We start from the raw sequence: 23,710 nt of genomic DNA on the forward strand, positions 1-23,710 counted from the left end.
AGACAGTCTCTCTCTGCCGTCTTCCCCTACCCAGAGTAGGGGTCGAAGTAAGCCTGTTGCGGGGAAGCGGCCTGTGGCCCTTCCCCAGGAGTCTGAATTACCGGACAGTGGGATTATGTCTTCGGTCCAGGGGAGTGGGGGGGCCTGAGGGGGGGGGGGGGCAGGTGTGTATCCGGAGGACGGAGCCCTGGTGAAAGCAGGTCCCGTCTCTTCGGACGATCCGAGGTGGGGAAAAACGGTAACAGTCTCTTCTCTCGTCTCGTGGGCAGGTTTTTCAGGTGCGTCAGCAGCCGAGGGTGCCGCCGAGAAGGACGACTCACCGCCATCAGACACCCTCGGGTGGGCGCCTCCGAAGACGCCCTTCAGATCGCCCCTGAGGACAGAAGAGGACTTTGAGACCTGGTTCCCCAGCGAGGAGCTCCCCCGCTCCTCTCCAACACCTTCAGCTACGTTCCCGGCAGACTTCACGGAGCCTTCTTCGCCGGCCGAACCCTATGCAGAACCACCAGCAACGCGGCAAGACTCAGCCCCTCCAACGAGATCCTACAGGTCTTCGGGCTCCTTGGTCAAGGCCTACTCTTACTCGTCGGAAGACGGAGCCCCGAGGGACCATAGGAGACGACGAGATAGGTCCCGCAGGAGAAGATCTCGATCGCGCTCCCATTCACGCTCTCGCCACGGGAGGAGACATTCCAGGTCCCCCAGGGAGAATTTCAGGAGAAGTCTTTCGCCAGAAGAGGAATGGGTACGAGTCTCCATTACCCGTAGATTACCCATAGCCAACTTCGGGGGGTTGCAGCAGTCGCGGGCACCTCGGGATGGCGTCCCAGGCCCTGCTCACCGGTAGGCTTTGTCGACGAAAGGAGGTATGACCGATGGAGGGACTCGTCTCATCAGGCACCAAGGGACAGGCATAAGTCCGCGAAGGTTCCGACTCCACCTGCCCAGCGGGGAGAGTCGCCCCTTCGGTCTGGCAGCCGCGTCCCGGCCTCAAGATCTTCGATGAGTCGTCCAGAACGGGAAAAACACCTTTCCTCGACGGGCAAGCCCGTAGACCCATGGTCCGTCGGAAGAAGAGATAGGACCAGGACGGAGTCCTCCATTCCAGCGGCGGTGCCCGTCCTACTACCTGAAGCGAAGGAACTGGACCACTCTAGGAGGATGCCTCCTCCCCGTGTGGCTCCCCCTGTCGGAGGTCCTTCGTCACGAGAACTGAGGCCCCCATCGGAGAAGGTAGAAGAGGGAGAAAAGGTTCACCAGCGGAGGTCTCCGCATACAGGAGGGTAATAGGCCTCATCCGGCGGCACCATAGGCTGGACGAACCTGAGCCCTATACTGACAAGGTCTGGCTCTCGAGCCTCAGCAGATTAGTGGATGCGCCTGTGCAGCAGAGGGCCTCGCTATCCCTCCCTTTGGCAAGGGATGTGCAGCTGGGATTGGCGCACGTTAGCAAGGTCGTGGCCAACCATGCTGTAGCCCCAAAGAACCAGAGCGCGTCTAGACTTCTTCAGACCCTGAAGACACAGTCCCGGTTCTACCTCCCTGAAGGACACCGCGCGGGGGCCTGCGCAGTAGAACCAGCAGTCTCCATCTTGGGACAGGGTGCAGTGGAGGAGAGGGCTATTACGGCACCGGTTTGTTTCTCCCTCGCGGAGACTGCCATAATGGAGGAGCTGTCTAGGGACTTGATCCACGTATCATCGCGGCTGGATTGGTGGGCCTCCACGCTGGTAGGATTCCAGTCCGCGCATGACCTCGCAATTCCGGAAAATCAGGCCTTGCTGAAGGAGCTGATTAGCTCGGGAGGTAAGGCCCTGAAGTTCCTTTCCCATCAGTTGATAACGCAAACCGCCAACTGGATTCTGAGGAAGAGATATACAGTGCTCAGCAAGTTTGTAAGGAGGCTCCCCGACAGGAGAGCGAGGTCCCTGAGGAGCCTTCCACTGTGGGACGAGTCGGTTTTCCCCCTCAAGGAAGTGGAAGAGATGGTGGAGAGGGTGAGGAAACTAAAGGGTCTGGCGGAAACAAGGCCCCCGCCAGCAAGAAGACCTACCCATAGAAGAGCTCCATCTGACGTCCCTCTCCCTCCTCGCGCCTCACCTAACCAGCACAGGAGAGACGCCCCTTCTGCATCCTGGCAGCCATCCCGTAGGGGAACGTCGGCTGCGCAATCAGCATTCAAGCCCTCCTATTCAGCCGCCAGAAGAGGTCGATCGGGCCGCGCCTCTTGAAGGAGATAGGGAGAGAGGCCCCCTACTCCTGCCGAAGCCTCAGGTGGGGGGATGCCTCAAACATTCTTGGCAAGTATGGCGGGACCACGGATCAGACCCGTGGACCGTGACAGTCCTGAAAGAAGGATACAGGTTGCCCTTCCTGATGGACCCCCCACCTCTGATGCCAGATCAACAGGCGGAATGGTTGGCACCAAAGGACCCCTTGAGAAGGACGGCCCTGCAAGAAGAGGTCTCTGCTATGCTGGCGAAAGGGGCAATGGAACCAATCAAGGACCCAGGTCCAGGGTTCTACAGCAGACTCTTCCTGGCGGAGAAAGCGACAGGGGGCTGGAGACCGGTCATAGACCTCTCGGCCCTCAACAGGTTCGTGCGCAAGACCGACTTCAAGATGGACACTCCGAAGTCGGTCCTAGCGGCCTTGAGGGAAGGAGACTTCATGATGTCCATAGACCTCAAAGACACATACTTCCAGGTCCCTGTGCACCCCTCCAGCAGGAAGTACCTAAGGGTGAAATGGGGTACCCAAACGTTACAGTTCAAGACCCTCTGCTTCAGTCTGTCCACAGCCCCTCAGGTCTTCACGAGGATCTTCATGACAGTCTCAGCCTGGGCTCACAAACAGGGCATCCGCCTGATTCGGTACCTGGACAACTGGTTGTTGCTTTCAGCCTCAGAGGAAACACTGGGGGGGCAAGGTGCGAAGCTCCTACAGTTCTGCAACGTCCTGGGTATCACCATCAACCTGAAGAAGTCCCAATTGATACCCTCCACCAGGATGACCTACCTCAGGATGGTCCTGGACTCCCGGTTGGCGAGAGCATTCCCTTCCGCGGAAAGATTGGACAACCTGAGTCAGATCCTACGGCCCTTCCTGTCGAGTCAGCCAAGGACTGGCAGAGACTAAAAGGTCACCTCGTGTCATTGGAGAAGCTAGTCCCACAGGGGAGACTCAAACTCAGGGGAGTACAGTGGAATCTGAAGGAGGGCTGGAACCAGAGAGACTCCCCACACAAGGTGGTCCCGATGTCCCCGGAAACGAAGGAGGTCCTCGAGTGGTGGCAGGACACTTCGAACACCCTCAAGGCCGATCCTCCGGAGATGCTCCTGTTCACGGACGCATCAAAGGAGGGTTGGGGTGCTCATCTCCTAAACAGTACAGCGAGAGGAAGATGGGGAACCGAGGAGAAGAACCTGCACATCAATGTGCTGGAGATGATGGCAGTACAAAGGGCATGCCTAGAGTTCGTTCAGAAGCTCGGGGGAAACACCGTGGCACTGATGTGCGACAATGCCACGGTGGTGGCCTACATAAAGAAGCAGGGAGGACTAAAATCAAGGGAGTTGTGCGGCCTCACGTTGGAGTTACTGGAATGGGCCGAAAGGGAGCAGATCAAGATCTCGGCCAGGTTCATTCCAGGGAAGAGGAACGTCCTGGCCGACGGCCTCAGCAGAATGGGTCAAGTGGTGGGGTCCGAGTGGTCCCTGCACCCAGAAGTGGCCAAGACTCTGATTCGGAAATGGGGCTCGCCAGTAATAGACCTCTTCACCACCAGACTGAATGCACAGCTCCCCATGTTTTGTTCTCCTGTGCCAGACCCAGGAGCGGCGTTCGAGGACGCCTTCCAGCATCCTTGGGACAACCTCGACGAGTACGCCTTCCCTCCCTTCGGAATGCTCGGACAAGTCCTCAACTGGGTGAGGAGAGCGGACATGTGGATGACTTTGGTAGCGCCCTGGTGGCCGGAGAGAGAGTGGTTCGCGGGTCTAAAGGAACTGGCGCGCCTTCCACCTTGGCCCCTTCCGGACAGGTCAGACCTCCTCCGGCAACCACACTTTCAAAGGTTCCACGAAAACCCTCGGTCCCTCTGCCTTCACGCGTGGAGGTTATCGAGCGTCTTCTGAGGAAGGAAGGGTATTCGGCGAAGACCGCAACGAGGATATCGGGTTACCTGAGACGGTTGTCAGCCGCGTTGTACCAGGCTAAATGGGCGACCTTCACGAAGTGATGCGTCGCAAAGAACATCAAGCCGTTGAAAGCCTCCATCCCGGAGATAGCTGACTTCTTAGTCTACCTCAGGGACGAGGTAAAGATGTCTATTCCCGCCATTAAAGGAGTCCGAGCCGTCCTAGGACAGGTCTTCCTCCTGAAGGGCATCGACCTAGGTTCCTCCAGGCACATCTCGATGCTCATCAAGAGCTTCGAGCAATCATGCCATCCTCAAGCGGTTAGAGTGCCCCAATGGGACGTAGCTAGGGTCCTGAAGATGTTGACGGAACCTTAGACAAGGAGCTCACCCTCAAGACAGTTTTACTGTTAGCACTGGCATCGGTGAAACGGGTAGGAGAGCCACATGGACTCTCATACGAAGTGTCACACTCGAAGGGTTGGCGTGAAGCTACCTTCAAGTTCGCACCGTCCTTCGTGGCCAAGACCCAGAACCCCGCAGTCTGGGACCCCAAGTTCGAAGGCTTCTCGGTGCCGGCAATTCCACATAAAGACAACCCGAAGGACTTGCGGCTGTGCCCTGTCAGAGCAGTACGGAAGTACTTGGAGAGAACAGTCAGGCTTAGACCCGAAATCAAGAATCTGTTCGTTTCTTCAGGATTAGTGAAGAAACCAGTCTCCAAGAACACGATCTCCTTCTGGCTACGGCAAGTGATCATGAGGGCCTACAGTAGTGCAGGGATGCCTATTCCGGGTAAGCCTAGGCCCCACAACATCAGAGGGCTGAGTACTTCGTTGGCCTTTGAAAAGAACATGGCAGTCGGCTAAATCCTACGGGCGGGTACTTGGACCAATCAGTCAACTTTCACAGCTCACTACTTGAAGGAATGTTCGAGGAGGTCCTTGGACGGATTCTCTCTGGGTCCCATCATTTCAGCGCTTCAAAAGATTTAAAGGTGTAGCCCCAGGGAAACTATGGGCAAGTAAGTCCAAGAGACACAGGTTCCTTCCTTACCCCCCTGTTCCCTTATTACCCTCCCTGAAATGACACTAATACCCTTTGACTGCGAGGACATACATCGTCAGTGAATGGATACGTCTCCGAAGAATTTTACAGAGGTGAGTTACTTAGACACTAAGATAGTTTTTGGGGTAGTTTTCCCTGTTTTCTCTTGAAGGGTCACCAGAACCTAGCCTCCTATCTAGGTTCCCTCCCCTTTCTCTCCTCATCATGGTCTCTGGGTCCTATTGTACACTCCCACCTCCTAAGGTATAAGTCTCCCAAGAAAGTAGTTCGAGGTAAGTACTTCGTGTTGGAACAAATCACAAATTTTAAGTAATTTGTATTTTTCCTAACAGTACTTACCTCGAATTATATTCGGGTTATGGCCCGCCCATCCTACCCCCGAATGCCTTACAGGACTTAATAGAAACCTATCTAACAAAACTTACTGGAGAGCGAAACCTGAGCAAGCATGCTCTCTGACCCCAGGTCGTCTCTGGCCGCGTATTACTCCGCCAGAGATGCCCCGCATAGAAAACGGGAGTAGGGTAAACTACACAAAATTCTGGTCGGATGGGAGGAGATCCCAGATACTCCTAAGAAAGTAGTTCGAGGTAAGTACTGTTAGGAAAAATACAAATTACTTAAAATTTGTGATAATTACAAAAAAATTGTCCTTCAAAATGTACACAAAATTGCGAAAAGTCCTAATTTCATAGAACAAACAAACTCAGAATGTCAATGACCAATTCATAACAGGACTAAGAGTGCTAACAAGAAATGAAATAATTTTGTGTTCATACACAACTCTTACAAAAACAATTTCTTTGTAATACGTAAAACAGCTATGCAATTAAAAATCACTTTGTCTGCATCTCTCATCATCATCATCTCGTATGCCTATCGACGCAAAGGGCCGCGGTTAGATTTTGCCAATCGTCTCTATCTTGAGCTTTTAAATCAATACTTCTCTAAGTAGGAGATGATGAAAACCCTATATTACTGATAGGAATTATTTTTATATCAATATTTTCCTACAAATACAACTTTCATATTAATTTGAATTATATTATCACTGTGTGAGGGACTAACTGAATTACTTTTATGTCATTTGAATTGGATTTATGAATTTAGACTAGAAGGCCTGGAAGGCCATTCAGCACACATGAGCAACTCTGGGAACAGTCTACAGTTGTAGTATGAAATTAAAGTTAAGAGGCTGCACTGCAAGACAAGATGCAAAAGGAGAAGTATAGTAAGACTAAAAAGTTAACCCAGCTTGTTGCTGAAAGGATGTAGCAGAGCTTTAAGTAATCCCTACAGTGCACTGATGGCATTACCACCTTAGGGGGTTTTATGTTGTTTGTGAAATTGTTCACATCACCAAATTTCACAGACATCTGTCATTACCAAGCAGGATTGGTGTATTTGTCATTATTTTCACATCTAGTTCATTATAGAGGGAATGAAAATGAAGCGACTCCAGCCTTTGACTTTGCTGAAGTCATAATGACTTTACTTTTCATAGATTAATAAGAATTCAACATAATTAGCTTCTTTTGTGGAAGCTCAGATGACCATAATGTTTTCCGGCTTAATCTGCTATTTCTAATTCTAGCCCAACTTCTGAAATGGTAGCTAGTGGTTCTGGTACACCATTCAGTAAGGGTTCTGATGATACACAACATATCCCAGATTCGAGATCCTCTCACAGAGCCTCAAATTGCTCAAAACCTATGTGTGGGGGGGAAATATTTCATATACCAAATAAAACATCAAAACTATTCTTAGCATAAAATAAAATAAGGACAGAAAGATAGAAACTTTAAAATGATGGACTACTAACACTAAAATACCACAGCGCTCGTAAGTCTATCATTTTATTTCAAAATGCACTGCTATCTGCCTATCATGACTACAAAAGGGGCTAAACCAGAAAGCTAACTTTAATAAAAAAAAGGTGTAAAACTGCTATGAAAGGTACCAAACAATGGAGCTGCCAAAAAACTTTCACATCCTACTGTAGCCAATGAAGTAATATGATGTCTGAAATACTGAGGGGCTCCTAATCATTATTATTAATATTGTTATTATTATTACTAGCTAAGGTACAACCCTAGTTGGAAAAGCAGGCTGCTATAAGCCACAAGTGAGAGCAGAATGTAAATGCCTTTTATTAAAGCTAACTTTAATAAAAAAAGGTGTAAAACCGCTATGAAAGGTACCAAACAATGGAGCTGCCACAAAAATGTTCACATCCTACTGTAGCCAATGAAGTAATGATATGTCTGAAATACTGAGGGGCTCCTAATTATTATTATTAATATTTTTATTATTATTACTAGCTAAGGTACAACTCTAGTTGGAAAAGCAGGCTGCTATGAGCCACAAGTGAGAGCAGAATGTAAATGCCTTTCCCAAAAAAGTTTCTATTCTTAGTCAACACCAATCTATACAGGACAATATGAAGTGAGAAAGACAAAATTTTAATAATAAAATTTGTTATTTCTATACTCACCTGATGTTCATATTGCTTGTTCAAAAGCTCAGTTTATTAATATTGGCTCCCAAAATTTATTTAAAAAAATTCAATTTTCTTTCCTTCCAAAAGATACATGCCCCTAGTAATAAAACAATCTAGCAATTAATGGTAAATAACACTAACAGTTACATGTTATTGAAGTTAAAAGTATTCCCTATTCTTTGAAATCACAAGTCAGTGGAGAGGAGAGTGGCCATGTATATAAACATCAGAAGAGTACTGAAATTACAAATTTTATCATTAAGATTTCTGATATTTCTATGAACCTCCTTTGATCTTCATATTGGTAACTCCCATACTGTTGGAGGTGGGATGCCAGTGGAGGAAAGAGGTAGGTCAAACAGAAAATTAACATTTATAATATAATTAAAATTTCAAGATATTCAATCGGTCTAGATTTAATGGAAACCATCTCAAAATACAGTTTAACATTTGGAACTCCAAATTGTTTGTATAACGATATGTGAAATATAAAAAAAGAAGCCTATGAATTAACTGAATGCAAAAAATTGAAAAGTCCACATAACTAGCAGCCACTATAGGGCATGAGAGCCTAATAATCTTGATAAGAAAATCAAGATTTTTAAAGATAATATCCACTGAGCACAAAACTGATACTTTATTGAAGTGCCACTAGAATTCTTTCCAAAGAAACATTAACGCAAAAATTGAAGATGTAGGTTTACTCCTAATATCAAGAGCCTTATTCTTAAAGGTTTCAACAAGATTTTAGATACTTCAGTCCAAAAGGCACTTAAACTTGAAAACCACTTTCCCTGAGAGGAGAAGCGAAATATGGTTCTCCTCACAACAGTTATTCAAAACACAGTACTATTGCTGTGCAGGAATGCTAACAAATACAGCAGGAAAACAACTTAAAGCTCTATAAATACTTATCCCAATTTTGAAGAAGGTTAAGTCTTCATATCACCGATGTGATGGAATTAAACTGAATAACATAGAACTGATGGTGCTCCTTATCATTAACCACAAGATTATTTCATTACTTTAGTAAGGGATGTATCTTTTGCAGGGATAGAAAATAGGAAAATTTTAAATAAATTTTATAAGTAAACAAATCTTTTGGAGAAATAATATGAACATCAAGGGAAGCTCATTGAAATATTAAGAGATGTTTAAACTATGAACATACATAATCTTAACTTAGGCAATATCATGCTAAATAATCACTAACATACCTTTAACACCTAACATACTGAGACACGCTGACTGTGGATGCAAGCCTGTTCCTCCCCCAACTGTACCAACCTCAAGGGAAGGCATAGTAACAGTCATGTGCAAATCTTCCTTGTTATCACCCCAAGCTTCCATAAGGGTCATACAGTTGCTACTGCCAACTACTTGTGCAGGATCCTTCGAATTAAGAAATAATTCAATTAAATACAGTATCCCTCAGAGCAATGTATGTAAAATGACAAATTCGAAGATAATTTGTATTTTTCCTAACCATACAAACCTTAGCTATTTACAAAGGGTTATTACTTTTAGCGTAGCTGAAATGGCGAGCCATTAGAATTTAACGAGGGTGTATTACCCCCGCGCTAGTTAGCGGGGGGGGTAGGGGAGTGGTAGCTAGCTACCCCTCCTCCCCCTCACACACAGGTGAATACTCACTTTCACTTAGAGGTAGGACTTGTCTTGGGGGACAGGGCTGGCGGGCAAATATGTGTAAATAGCTAAGGTTTGTATGGTTAGGAAAAATACAAATTATCTTCGAATTTGTCATTTGTTCCGTAACCGAAATACAAACCACGCTATTTACAAAGGGTGACTTATCCCTTAGGAAGGGTGGAAAGTCCCCAGCCATACTGGCTTTGGCTTTACCCGGGGACTCAGAATCCGAGTGAGTCGCACTCGAGAAAAGGAGTCCCTGCACCTCACAAGTTCCTTGCACCGCAAGGAACCATGTGGCCTACGTAAGCTTGTGTGTGAAGGAAGAAGTGTGACCCGTCTTAGGCAGTTGACCTGGAGTTCCAGAAGGAACTCTGGGTTAGGACGTTCCCAATACCACCTCGTCAGGGTATGGGGGACGCGACAGTATTGACTCAATACTCGGAACACAAGGAAGCATGGTTTACCTGCAGAGGTTCGAGGTCAGCTATGCAGAGACCAGGATGCTGCTTCCCCGTAGAGGGGATGATGAAGAAAGAAGTAAGGGCCAGACATACTTCTTTCGTTCATGCAGACTAAAACCTGATAACAATGCCCTCAACCTTCTGCTACCTGTCCAAAAAGGAGCCTGAGGTTAGACCAGCTGTTGTGTAGCCACCACAGAGCGATAGAAAACGTATCGAGACTCCTGTGGGTCACGCCCTGCAGGAAGCGGGCTGCGAAGGTCATCAGACGCTTCCAGACTCCAGCTTGTAGCACCTGCGTCACAGAGTAGTATTACTCGAAGGCGAGGGACGTTGCGATGTATCCAACATCGTGCTGTAGGGCGACGTGACGGGGGAGGGTCTGAAGACAGGTCGAGATGAATGTCCTTGAGTCCGGGCTGAAGAGGTATACTGGTGACTCTCCCCCCATGTCCTCCTTGTGTTCCCAAATCGGCTGCAACTGAGGCCAAACTGCAGCTGTTCCCAGCGCTAACCTCTCGATTCCTGTACTGGCAAGAAAGAGAAGGTCTTGGGACATCAGACACAGAATGGAGACTCAAAATCTTGAATGAATCGGACCGAAGGGTCGGGACCCTCAGATTCTGAGTCTAGCCAACAACTCAGGAGCGAGCCTGAATGTTGCCTTCCCCTCTTCCTTAGAAAGGGGGGGAGTAGTAAGAGACCAAGAAGATTGCTTACACACTGGCCGTGGCCAGAGTGAGCAGAAGACCCAAGGCGGAATACAATCCGAGGCCTGTCGTAAAAGGGTCTTGAGAAGATCTCTTAAAGGACTAAAAGTCCGAGCCATGCTCCAAGTTGGAGGTCTTCCTCCGACTAGGGCAGGGACGATAGTAGCTTCGCATGAGCGAGGATAGATCCAGCGGGCAGGAAAAAGTTATTCCTTTAAGCCTGAAGGTCAGGGAAAGGCTGAGCGACAGGCTTCATTGCCAAGAGCGGAAAGGAGTTTCCTCCCGCCGAAAGGCAATAAGACCGTTATTGCTGGAGAAGAGGCCTCACGGGAAGAGGTATATCTCCCACGGCACCAACCACCTTAGACTCTTCACTTTGCCTGGGAGACCCCTGTGGATGACTATCGCAGATGACGCGACCTCCGTACCGCGACTGTAGCGGGTTGTCTCTTCTAGAGGAGGAAGCGTAGTGTCTCCAGGCATGAAGCCGAAGCGACGCCCCGGTTCGGGAGAGATGTCGCAGTGTGGTTGCTTGAGTAGTCTGCGCCGTGGGAGAAGCTCTCCCGGGAGTTCCGTCAGGGGAAGCAGAGGGTCCAGAAACCGTTCTGCGCATAGTCCCAGTGGAGCTCTCCCATTGAAAGGTTGACAGACAACCTGGTTTTGTTGAGACCCATTGTCCGCAGACAAAAAGGAGGGAAGACGCAGGCGTCGAAGTTGTCCCACCATCACCGGAATGCATCTTGCCAGAGTCTCGGGGTCTGAGACTGGGGGGAAAACTAGCGGAAGCTTGAGGTTCCAAGCTGTCGCGATCAGGTCCCCCAGACCAGCACTTGCTGGTTACCCAAGGTCAAAGACCCCTAGGTACACTCTCTCTATGAGGCTCTGCTCGGATAGTCTGAGAGAAACATTCCCCTGCCTGGAATGAGAGAGCCGATGGTGGAATTGAGAGAATCTCAATCATCCCGGTATCTCTACTGCAAGATGTGAAGGTGTGAAAATGCGTCCCCTGCTGGTTAGCATGAAGTCGACACGCAACGGGGCGACTTGGCAGGAGCGGTAGGATCTGAAGAGGGGCCAGACTAAGGCCCTTAAGCCTGCCTGAATGATGGAGAGGTATCCTTCAGGTCTTGACCATAGGCCTGGACCGGAACATGCCCCCCCCCCCTTTCCTTTGACGAGTCCGAGAACCGCATCAAGAATGTGGGGAAAGGACGAGAATATCCACTACCATCAAGAGGCTCCATAGGTCAACACCCATTGCAGGTTTAATAGTTCCGCTGGTCCCATAGGGCCAGGGAGTCCGGTTAAACATTGCCTGAAGCCACCGGAACTTGGATCGCCCCACATGGAACTTATCCTGAGGCGACCGTTCGGACTATAAACGGGTCAATGAGGAAAGAAGAACTAGGAAACGTTCCAAGGTAGGGCTGAAAACTCTGCTTGACTGAGAACAGGTACTGCGACTCTCCTCAGTCTTGCCACAGTCAACCGAAAGGAAGGCTCGGAGGATGTGGTAACAGAATCTGGCGTCCCCAGGTGGTCACCCATCCAAGTACCGACGTTGCTTAACCTCGCTGGACGGACGAGAAGCGGGGTTTCCAACGTGGTAAGGCGGTTGACTCAATATCATGGCCAGATACTCCAGATGTTGAGGCAGAGGAAGAGAAGGCTCCAAGCAAAATACCATGAGCCCACACTCATGGTCAGCATTCGGAAGCTTTTCCCGGCGCTGAAGAAGGTCGAAACCCGAGCCTACCGGAGTTGACCAGCCCTCCAAACAGCAGAGGAGGCGGAAGTCTGCACCTGAGCGGCCGAGAGGAAGGCAGGGAGAGTTCTCTGGGGAAACAAACCTGCTATGCCACGGCGGGATAGCCACACTGCATCATAAGCAGGAATACTTGCAGTTTAGGCTGAATTCGACGAGCACCCTGGAAGATGGATGGAATGGAAACTGAAAGTACCCGTCCTTCCGATCCAGGGTTAAAGGAGTCCTGTCGCCTCGTTACCAGTCTGATCGATTCTGCTGGTCTACGCTGGCCGAAGTTTGTTCGACAAACTTGATCAGGGCTGAGAGGTCGACTATGGACATCCCCTCTCAGATCCTTCCTTACAAGAAAGGATCGACTGAGGGGGCCGGGGGTGAAGCCGTCGATGATCCTAAGGAAGACCTTCGCCTAAGGTATGGATCATTCTGCCCAACCGGGCAACTCTGCTGATGCTATGGCATAGAGGTTCAGAGACACTGAATTCGCTGACAGAGACGGCAGGCGCGATATCCTTGGCTACTCACAGAGATTGTGCGGGAATGGGCATCGGGAAGCTGTCATTCGGATGAGTAACCTTAAGCATCCTCCCAGCGAAAAAACCTGCAATCCTAGAGTTCGTGAACTCCTTTTAGGACTATGCCCCCCCGGGGGAGTCTCCCGTGCCATCTGTTCCTGACAGGAGGAAACTGCAATTGGACACCTTGTCCCAGTTGTCGTAGCCGATAACTTAGGCCGACGTGGTTGAAAGAAAAGGGAGCTGGAGCCCTGCAGAGTCTGGAAGAAAGCGCCTTGGAGGAGTGAAACCGGAAGTCGATTTACTCCGCACAGCAGATGTCTAAGTCTCTGTCCTTGGGCAAAGACAAAACTCTTCTCAAGGATGGAAGGGTGTCTGAGGTCGTTGACCTCCACAGATGAGACACCCGAAGGAAGCCTTCAGTCAGCGCGTCCAGATGGTACAACATCGAGCTTGTCCGCAAGTAGATACTTAACGACGAAAGGCCAAGGTGCCTGAGCTCGAGAGGAGGAAAGTACCCTTGATCTTCCTGTAGCTTCCTTGAACCAAACCTCGGGCCGTAACCGAGGAGGGAAAGAACCTGGTAAGCTCCCAGAGGAAGAGGTAAGCAGTCACCCCTTGTCCGATGGAGAAATCTTGAACGGAAAGCTCCCCCGCCAAAAATCCTTCCAGGGCGGGAGAAGGAGAGAGTACTCGTGCAGGAGAGGGGACCCTCGAGACCGACCTCTTGGGAACCAACTTCGCCCTGGGGGAAGTCACCACGAAGTCCACTCCTCTCTTTCTCTTCAGCGTAGGAGAGACAGCCGCTGGTTTGTTACCCTGGCCGGTGAGTGCTGGTTTCATAACCCTCATTAACGCCCGTGCCAGCGGATCAAACCATGTCTGCTGCTCCAAGGACACAGAGTCCGAAATCCTCGCTAAGGTGAAAGGGATCGGGCGATCCTTTGGAGAGGACACGACGGTTCCTGCCTGAAAAGAAGGTGGGAAGAATGCTGTACTGACCTGTCTTCGTCCTGCACTACCAACCTGTGCTTGGATGGAGGTGATCCCGAGTGCCGCCTAGGAGCACGCGTCCCTGCTGCTACCACCGGCTGTGGAATTCGCCGCGAACTATGGTCGCGCGAGGGCGAACGGTCGCGCAAAGGCGAACGGTCGCGCGGGCGCACAGGCGAGTGGTCGCGCGGGCGCGCAGGCGAGCGGTCGCGCGGGCGCGCAGGCGAGCGATCGCGCGGGCGCGCAGGCGAGCGATCGCGCGGGCGCGCAGGCGAGCGATCGCGCGGGCGCGCAGGCGAGCGATCGCGCGGGCGCGCAGGCGAATGGGCGTGAGGGTGGGCAGGAAAATAAACACGTGTTCTAGGCGACGAACGCAAGCGATGGCGTGACGGCGAGGGATCGTGCTGCCGCGTAGGTGAAGAAGATCGCTGGCGGTAAGCGATGGCGAGCAGCATGTGTAGGTGAATGATTGCGTGATAGGGTGCGATGGTGATCAGCATCCGCAAGAGGGCGAGCGTTCAGGGTTGTGCGATGAGGAGCAGCATGCGTAAGCGGGCAACCGTTCAGGGTTGTGCGATGGCGAGCAGCATGCGCAGGTGAATGATTGCGTGAAAGGGTGCGATGGTGATCAGCATCCGCAAGAGGGCGATCGTTCAGGGTTGTGCGATGAGGAGCAGCATGCGTAAGCGGGCAATCGTTCAGGGTTGTGCGATGGCGAGCAGCATGCGCAGGTGAATGATCGCGTGAAAGGGTGCGATGGTGATCAGCATCCGCAAGAGGGCGATCGTTCAGGGTTGTGCGATGAGGAGCAGCATGCGTAAGCGGGCAATCGTTCAGGGTTGTGCGATGGCGAGCAGCATGCGCAGGTGAATGATCGCGTGAAAGGGTGCGATGGTGATCAGCATCCGCAAGAGGGCGATCGTTCAGGGTTGTGCGATGAGGAGCAGCATGCGTAAGCGGGCAATCGTTCAGGGTTGTGCGATGGCGAGCAGCATGCGCAGGTGAATGATCGCGTGAAAGGGTGCGATGGTGATCAGCATCCGCAAGAGGGCGATCGTTCAGGGTTGTGCGATGAGGAGCAGCATGCGTAAGCGGGCAATCGTTCAGGGTTGTGCGATGGCGAGCAGCATGCGCAGGTGAATGATCGCGTGAAAGGGTGCGATGGTGATCAGCATCCGCAAGAGGGCGATCGTTCAGGGTTGTGCGATGAGGAGCAGCATGCGTAAGCGGGCAATCGTTCAGGGTTGTGCGATGGCGAGCAGCATGCGCAGGTGAATGATCGCGTGAAAGGGTGCGATGGTGATCAGCATCTGCAGGAGGGCGATCGTTCAGGGTGGTGCGATGAGGAGCAGCATGCGTAAGCGGGCAATCGTTCAGGGTTGTGCGATAGCGATCAGCATCCGCAGTTGAGGGTCGCGCGATGGCGATCAGCATCCGCAGTTGAGGGTCGCGCGATGGCGATCAGCATCCGCAGTTGAGGGTCGCGCGATGGCGATCAGCATCTGCAGTTGAGGGTCGCGCGATGGCGATCAGCATCCGCAGTTGAGCTAGTAGCTGGCGAACCATGTTCCTTCAGAAGTGTTGGAGAACGTTGGCGTGCCAGCTGTAACACACGTGGGCGATCCGGAGATCGCTGGCGAGCTGATGATCGCTGACGAGCTGACGATCGCTGGCGAGCTGATGATCGCTGACGAGCTGATGATCGCTGACGAGCTGATGATCGCTGACGAGCAGAAGGCTACGCGTGGAAGCCTGCAAAGAAGAAGAGGCCTTGACCCCGACCTGAACCGAAGTTCTAGATCGCGAGGGCGAACGTGGGCGCACAGGGCACGTAACAGGAACCGCAGGGAAGATCATTTTGAAAGCGCTGACGAACAGGAGAGCGCTGACGAACAGAAGGGCGCGCAGGGAAACCCTGACACGCAAGGGAAGAACCCCCGTGGGGGCAACCCTTTGCCCCGAAGGGATCGTTGTCCGCCGGGAGACTGATGTCCGTCGGAAGACCGCTGTCCGTCGGGAAGACCGTTGTCCGTCGGGAAGACCGTTGCCCGTCGGAAGACGAGATTAGACTGCTGTCCATCTGCACCAAGACGGAAGATCGAGAAAAGAAGTTGTAGGCTGCAAACGGAGATTCAAAAAGGCGCCTCAAGCACCCTTATAGGGAGATGAGAGGCCCTTACGACGAGGAGGGCCTTACGGCGAGGGAGGCCAACAGCAACAGCAACAGAAGAAACCTCCGAAGAGGAGTCTCTATGAGTGTACTCTCTCGCGAACGAAAGAGAAACACTTCGTGGAAGAGACTGGTCAGCCAGTGACCTAAAAGGGGCAATCCTCCGAAGAGGAGCTCCTGCAGTTGCCCAGCCCCTTGAGCGAAACTGCAGGTGCGACCGCTCAGCACCAAGAGCATAGTCGCACGAAAAAAAGGCAAGAGAAGAACCCCCCAAAAGAGGAAAAGCTCAAGCCTGGACAGGAAAAAACTTCCCTCGGAAGGAAAGTTATCCGCCCAAGGAGGCAAGCCTCCTGACTGTTCTAAAATGAACTGGAGAGCTGTCCGTCGACACGGGAGTACTACCAGTAGAAGGAGACACGCCCCTGACGACAATACAAGGGGGGAGGCAGCAACAGCCGAATCCCCAGGACTCAACCAGACAGCTCACACCGTTGCTATATTACAGAAACGAACTAGATCGGTAACTGTAAAAAAATAAAACAAATAATATTAGTACACATTCATTCCCCCGGGAAGGCTCCGAAGAGGAATCCCGAGGAAAAGGAACAAGAATTACACAACAGGCACGTGCCCTCACAACCACTTACACTCGCGGAAGGAGAGCTGTAACCAAAACAGAATTATAACAATTATAATTATGTAACTATGTAATTATGTAATTTAAAAATGAATGAACACTAAAGAAAAAACGAAAACCCCGAAAGGAATCGTTCTACAAGCTGAAAAATTAACAACTACAATTAGATTCATAAACTAATTGAGACAAAATGTACGGCGTAGCAACCCCACCCACACGGGAAGGAAGCTACAAGGGCGTAGTAAAACATAGTGAAAGGGTGAACGACCTCAAGAGAGAGAGAGAGAGAAAGACCGAAGTCAAACTCGATCGCAACCCATAAAATTAGGCCGTGGTGGCCTAACTGCCGAGGCCTCCACGTAGATATCGTACACTACACACACATCTGAAAAGGAAACTTACTTATTTCTATACTCAAATATATATACAAACATGAAAACATGTTTACATATATATTGAGTAAAAGAAAAGTAAGCGATTAAGTAAAGACAAAACAGACAATGGCTGCCAAGCGAGGACCAAGACAGAGACGTCTGTCACAGTCCGAGCCAAAAGTGAAAGTGAGTATTCACCTGTGTGTGAGGGGGAGGAGGGGTAGCTAGCTACCACTCCCCTACCCCCCCCGCTAACTAGCGCGGGGGTAATACACCCTCGTTAAATTCTAATGGCTCGCCATTTCAGCTACGCTAAAAGTAATAACCCTTTGTAAATAGCGTGGTTTGTATTTCGGTTACGGAACAAATACTACTTAAAATATGAATGTCATCTTACTTTCATATGGAGCATTACATTTTAACAAAGGACAAAAGAAAATATTTATAATGTTTGGTATCATATTCCTTGCATGGCAGAACTAATACTTAACACATTATTCCTATTAAGGTCATTATAATTATTTTAATTCTGAAAGGAATACCAATTCCATTCAAGGGGTACAGTACTACTCTGGCCCAACATAAATAATTCATTTTTTGTAACGATGCTGTCAAGAACTACATCTCCCAGCATAGTGAAAGCTGGAGAATGTGTTTCCTATATTTAAAGAGAGAAAGAGATACTATAATTGAGAGAAACTTGGAAAAATTCTAACTAACCACTCAGAACAATGCATTATCCATGAGTAGTATAAACTCCTAATAAATTTTTTCTCATAAAGTCTCAAGTAGATGCTGTGTTTTCTTTATTACAATATTTGACTGAATTGCCTTAAAATGCAAAACTTTTTTAATTTAGGTAACTAAAATCAAGCAAATGCCCTCAATACACTATATTACAACATGTTAGCTCTGTTACTTACTTGACCACAAGCAATATAAACAGCTGCTACAATATTAGCAGCATGTGCATTATTTCCCCCAATAGACCCAGCTAGAGAAGAGCCTACAAGGTTCTTTGTCACGTTAGCATCGACCAATGCTGCAACAGATGTTTTCAGGATAGATGTTACCACTTTTCCTGGAATTACAGCTTCACATACAACCGACTTTCCCCGCCCTTCAATCCTGTAAAGATGGTTAAATAGCAAATAATGACATAATAGTAAATCAATTCTACTGCAATGTATGTACATACTACATACTTTCACAATATAATTGTTGTAAAAGCATTCTCAAATTTAAAAATTATTGTTTAGAAGCAGAGCTCGCCTAATTTACTGTAGTTAGACTAAATCCTAAATCCTCATTTGTATACATCAATATACAACATCAAATGTAAATATTAAGTTATGTATAAAATATAATGATAATTAAGAAACTATTCATACAAGATTCTGTGCTCATACTTAGTGCATTGGTCATCTGATATGTTACAATGCTATAAAACAAATAAAATATTAATATTACAGGAATCTTACATTGGTAGTGAAAGTTAAAATAAGATTATATTACTTGGAACCCAGTATATTTGAAGAGTAAAAACAACTTAATTTAACACCAGTGACAATGTCAATACTGTAATCATTTAGCTTGACCATCATAAACAAAGAACAGCTTTGGTTAGGAAAAAATAAAAAGTTATGTCCTTTCCTCACAATGTAAATCATCATATTTTTAGAGAGAAATATATCCATAATTTTTATCTCGGGAAGCATCTATTATGACCATGCAATAATGATTGACATTTGTCTTCCGTGCAAATCCTTACCAATTAATTGCTGATGGTTTCTTATCCACACAATAATTCCCACTGACACTCAGAATTTCCAAATCTGGAAAGTACTTCTTAACAGCAGCAAGTGCTGCCTCAGTGCCCTAAAATAAACCCATAAAATATGAAATAACACTTAATTTTCTGATCAACATAATCCTGAAAGAATACAGTAAAGGAGACAAATTATGTGCTCTTAAAATTTTACATACACACACTATATACAACCAGTAAGTTATATCATACAACAAAGCAACAGGATTTTAATACTAAAATTTATTTACAGTATATTCATATATATCTTTGAAAATTAAAATGCTATTAAATCAGAAATGCCAACTTAACGACCTCAGAATAAAAATAGAAAACGTTAAATATTTGTTCTTTCGTTACTATACAATCTCCTTTGTAGGACCGCTATTCTGTCACCCAACTGCAATGTACATAGAAGTGAGTGGAGGAATGGAGTCCCACGGTAAGAGATCCACAAAGAACATGACAAAATATATTATGTCATGAAATCTAACCTAACATATCACCACAATAAAAGTGGAGGAGGATAGGAAACTATTACTGTTTGAAGATAAATATGGAAATACAGCAATAGATGTTTAAATATCCAACTTATTTACATGTTTCTTGCCTTTGAATACTAAAAAGCTGAATTACACACTTCCTAGGCAGAAGGAAGGTGATATAGCACAAAAACTTGTAAGTCCTAATATTATTACACATACTTTTAAAACTATAGGATAGATATAGAAAAAAGCTAATTATTGTACATAAGCTTTCACCTATAACTCAAGTTTTCCCTTCGACTAAGGTCAATCCTACGAATCTTTTGACATTTTGTTCTCTCACTTTCACTTCTTTAAGTATTCTTAATGTTATTCTGGACTATTGTAGAGAATCATTCCTACATAACTGTTCATAAAGAAAACTGAAATTATTTTTCATCATAACATAGGAAAAAATATATTCATCTTCACTCAAAAACTGTGACATGTTTTACATAAAAAGTAAACCTTGATTTACTTAATTCAACTGAAATTACAGTTACTTCAAAACATTCCCTACCAATAATATTAACAATATAAACTGCAAAAACTTTCCTACCACCTATTGTTCTACTGTGCCTGAATTAAAGCTTTGTACACACCCAATAACTACAAACAGTCAGGGTGTAGGGATGATACCTAAAGTTCCTCTGACATGACAAATGAATCTTGTCTATTACATACCAACTAAGGTTTGATTAGTCTAAGGAGAGAGGAAGGTTGGGATCAGAACATTCAGACTGATGCCCCTAGTTAGATGGTGTACTGTAGTCCCCTAATCCTAGAACTAGACAGGTCATACCCTGACATAAAATGGATTTTGAGCAAAGCGAAAAATCTATTTTTGGGTGAGATAGCCATGTCGTCCTGATAGAAGGTTCCTATAGGTAGCTTTCTAAGGGATATTTGGCTACAGTGATATTCCCAGAGAATTGACCTTTAGGTCTCCAGAATTCTAACTCCTGGCGCGATTATCCTTAAAATATCTCTTAAGGATATCGCATATCAGGGGATGTATATCTTGATACGACACATAGCAATCTTCACCCCGAATAGCGTTTTCGTTTCGAGGGGGAAGAGTGGCGAAAACAGAAGGGGAACCGTTATCAAGGTTACCCTTCCTCCCGTACTATTACGAGTATCCAAGATGGCGCTTATTCCTTGTAGCATTGAGCATGGTGCCACAGATATAGTATTTTCAGGAGGGATCCTACCAAGGCCTTTTCTACAGAAAAGGAGGGCGGGTCCATCAGGACGACATGGCTATCTCACCCAAAAATAGATTTTTCGCTTCACTAAAAATCAATTTTTTGGGCTCAGGCCATGTCGTCCTGATAGAAGTTTACCAGAGAATTACTAGAAAGTACTGTATCTGTGGATTTTTATAGGTGCCTTAACCTTGGGACAAATTTTCCTATGGTCATCCAGGCCATTGAGACATATGACGTTACCGTTATACGTCATTACCACTAATCATAGACAATGTTAGTGCTTCCTGCCCCCTGCAGGGAAGAGTCATACTAGACAGTAGGAAAGGGGTCTCAAGGTTTGCATATATTGTATGAACGAACATAGCATCAACTATATATACAAGAGTCTCACGGTTTGTATATTGTGTTGGAACTAACATCAACTAGATATACAAGAGTCTCACTGTTTGTATATTGTGTTGGAACATAGCATCAACTAGATATACAGGAGTCTCACTGTTTGTATATCGTGTTGGAGCAAAAGTATCAGCTATATTTATTGTCCAAACATACAATAATATGAAGTTTTACTTAGGTAATTAGGTAAGAAAACTCTGGCTATACTTTGTGTTAATTGTAGGGCGAAATAAGACGCAATTACACATTAATAGGCATTTATTCACAATAAATGATAAAATATAAAGTAACATGTGTAATACATGTTAATATATATAAAAAGAAATATACATTAGGCAACATAACAGAAAATTTTGTTTCCACCTGAAAGGGAAATGATTAGTGCCACAATTGAATTTGAAAATTTAATAAAATTTTCTAATAGTTTTCTGTAATGTTGGATATTATCAACACTGTGTAAAGTACACACGGCACGAGTGTTATCTGTATAATTCTCCACCTAAAATAATTTGAACAGTCTTTAGTGTCACCATGGACACACTCACTTAAAAAGTATTGCACTGGAAGGTGTCAACACCTTTACCCGGTAATTGATAGTCCCAATCAATTCATTGAGACAATGTCTCATCGCAGCACTAAACGACAGGTTTTAATACACTACCTGCTGCCACCACAAAATGCTTCAACTCATGCACCTGTTTTGCATAATGTTTATAGAAGACTCGGGATGATTTCCATCCAGTGTACGAGCGAAGACGCTCAAAGTCCATATACTGAAAAAAGTTCAGAGATGAAGCAATTTTCCTTGGATAGTGACCTGCGGGTGTACTGTCAGGATCCGCTCTGCGAATAAAGTAGGTGAGCTTCGCCCTCAGCTGTTTTAGGGATAAGTTTGATCCTGAAGTTTCTCCTTTAAAGAGCTGTCCTTCCCTGAAGTCTGAAGTTCTTCGAAGATAGACCTTTAGACATTCTACTGGACACAGAGGGCAGATTCTCCAGGGACCCCATCTCTTAGTGGGTAGCTCGTTCTTAGCGAGAAAGGTTGGATCAGGAAAAAGATTCAGTTCTCCCGCTTCTGTGACCTGAATATGGCCCTCATCTCTGGATAGGGCCACTATTTCACTAACTCTAGCCCCCGAGACTATAGCGAACAGAAAAATTACTTTTTGAGTCAAATCCTTAAGAGAGCAATCTTCATTGTTCACTGTTGAAGCATGTGTAGGACCTTGTCCAAGGACCATGAAACGGGCTTCGGGGGAGCCGCAGGCCTGAGTCTAGCACATGCCTAAGGGATATTGTTAAAGATTTTGTTTGACAGGTCCACTTGGAAGGCGTATAGCAGAGGTCTAGTCAGAGCCGACTTACACGTAGTTATTGTGTTGGCTGCCAGACCTTGTCTATGAAGGTGGATAAAGAAGGACAGACAAAAGTCCACTGAGATTTCTTTCGGTCCTCTTGCTTTGACGAAAGCAACCCACTTTTTCCAAGACTATTCATATTGTTTTCTGGTTGACTTGGACTTGTATTCTTCTAAGAAGTCTATACTGCCTTTTGAGATCCCAAATCTTTTCTTAACTGCTATGGAAAGAAAATCATGAGATGAAGGTTTTGGGTTCTCTGTGATGAAGCGAAGACAGTCGACTTCTGTACCTGTTGAGATAGTGCTGGGTCTGGTAGAGGGACCAGCCTCAGCTTCAGTTGCATTACCAGAGGGAACCAGTTGCTCTTTGGCCACTAGAGCCGCCATTCCCCAAAAGGATCTCAGCCTGTTGAGGACCTTCATTAGGAGATTGGTCGGAGGGAACAGGTAAATCCAGTTCCATCTGTTCCAGTCTTGGGACATGGCATCCGTAGCCTCTGCTAGAGGGTCCTCGTATGGGGCTACATATCGAGGTAATTTCTTGTTGTCGCTTGTCGCGAAGAGGTCTATCTGCAGTTCCCGGACTTTATGTAAGATGAAGGAGAATGAGTCTGCATCTAGGGACCATTCTGACTCTATCGGCTTGAGCTTGGATAGAGCGTCCGCTGTCACATTGCGGAAACCTTGAGGGTGAACTGCCGATAAATGCCATCTCTTCTTTTCTGCCAGATGAAAGATGACCAATATCACTTGGTTGATCTGGGGCAATCTCGAGCCTTGACAGTTCAGACATCTCATTATCACTTCGCTGTCCAGGATCAGCCTGATGTGGGCTGATCTGCGAGGGGAGAGTTTCTTTAACGTCAAAAGGACTGCCATGGCCTCAAAAATGTTGATGTGAAAGGTCTTGAACAGAGAAGACCAGGTCCCTTGGACTTTCCGTTGATGGGAGTGACCTCCCCATCCTTCCGTCGAGGCATCCGTAAGATGGTCCCCGATGGTAGAGGTGGTTGCAAGGGCACAGTCCTCTTTAGGTTCTTGGCCTTCGACCATGGCTTGAGAAGTGATCGTAGTAAGGTCGGTATCGGTCTTCTTTGATTTCTTCAGTAGTGCTTTTAGCACTGGGTCTGTCACTGCTGCAAACTGGAGAGAGCCCAGTACTCTTTCCTGTTTGCATCTTGAGATCCTGTCAGATTTCAGCAGTCTCTTGACAGATCCTGCAATCTCTATCCTCTTCCTTGGAGGAATGGAGAGACGGTGTGACTTCAAATTCCAATGGATTCCCAGCTATTGAACCACTTGAGCTGGAGAAAGTCGAGACTTCTTGATGTTGATCTTGAATCCCAGATGTTCCAGGAACTGGATCACTTTCTTAGATACTTGCAGACAAGCCGTCCTGGATGCTGCCCACACCAGCCAGTCGTCCAG

The 23,710-nt window shown here is 47.3% G+C and overlaps 1 protein-coding gene across 2 annotated transcripts in view; it reads right to left on the reverse strand.

Annotated features, from left to right (window-relative positions):
* The window catches only part of LOC137655659 (3-hydroxy-3-methylglutaryl-coenzyme A reductase-like), a 66,175-nt gene that overhangs the window by 1,686 nt on the left and 40,779 nt on the right, over positions 1-23,710 (reverse strand). For both annotated transcript variants that reach the window (XM_068389600.1, XM_068389599.1), the window contains exons 12-14: positions 18,756-18,862; positions 17,908-18,112; positions 8,924-9,098 (exon numbers count right to left, since the gene is read on the reverse strand). In XM_068389600.1, the coding sequence (XP_068245701.1) occupies positions 8,924-9,098; positions 17,908-18,112; positions 18,756-18,862 (487 nt within the window). The remainder of the gene's footprint in view (positions 1-8,923; positions 9,099-17,907; positions 18,113-18,755; positions 18,863-23,710) is intronic.

The sequence above is a fragment of the Palaemon carinicauda genome, chromosome 16 (genome assembly GCF_036898095.1).
Source record: "Palaemon carinicauda isolate YSFRI2023 chromosome 16, ASM3689809v2, whole genome shotgun sequence".
NCBI lineage: Eukaryota > Metazoa > Arthropoda > Malacostraca > Decapoda > Palaemonidae > Palaemon > Palaemon carinicauda.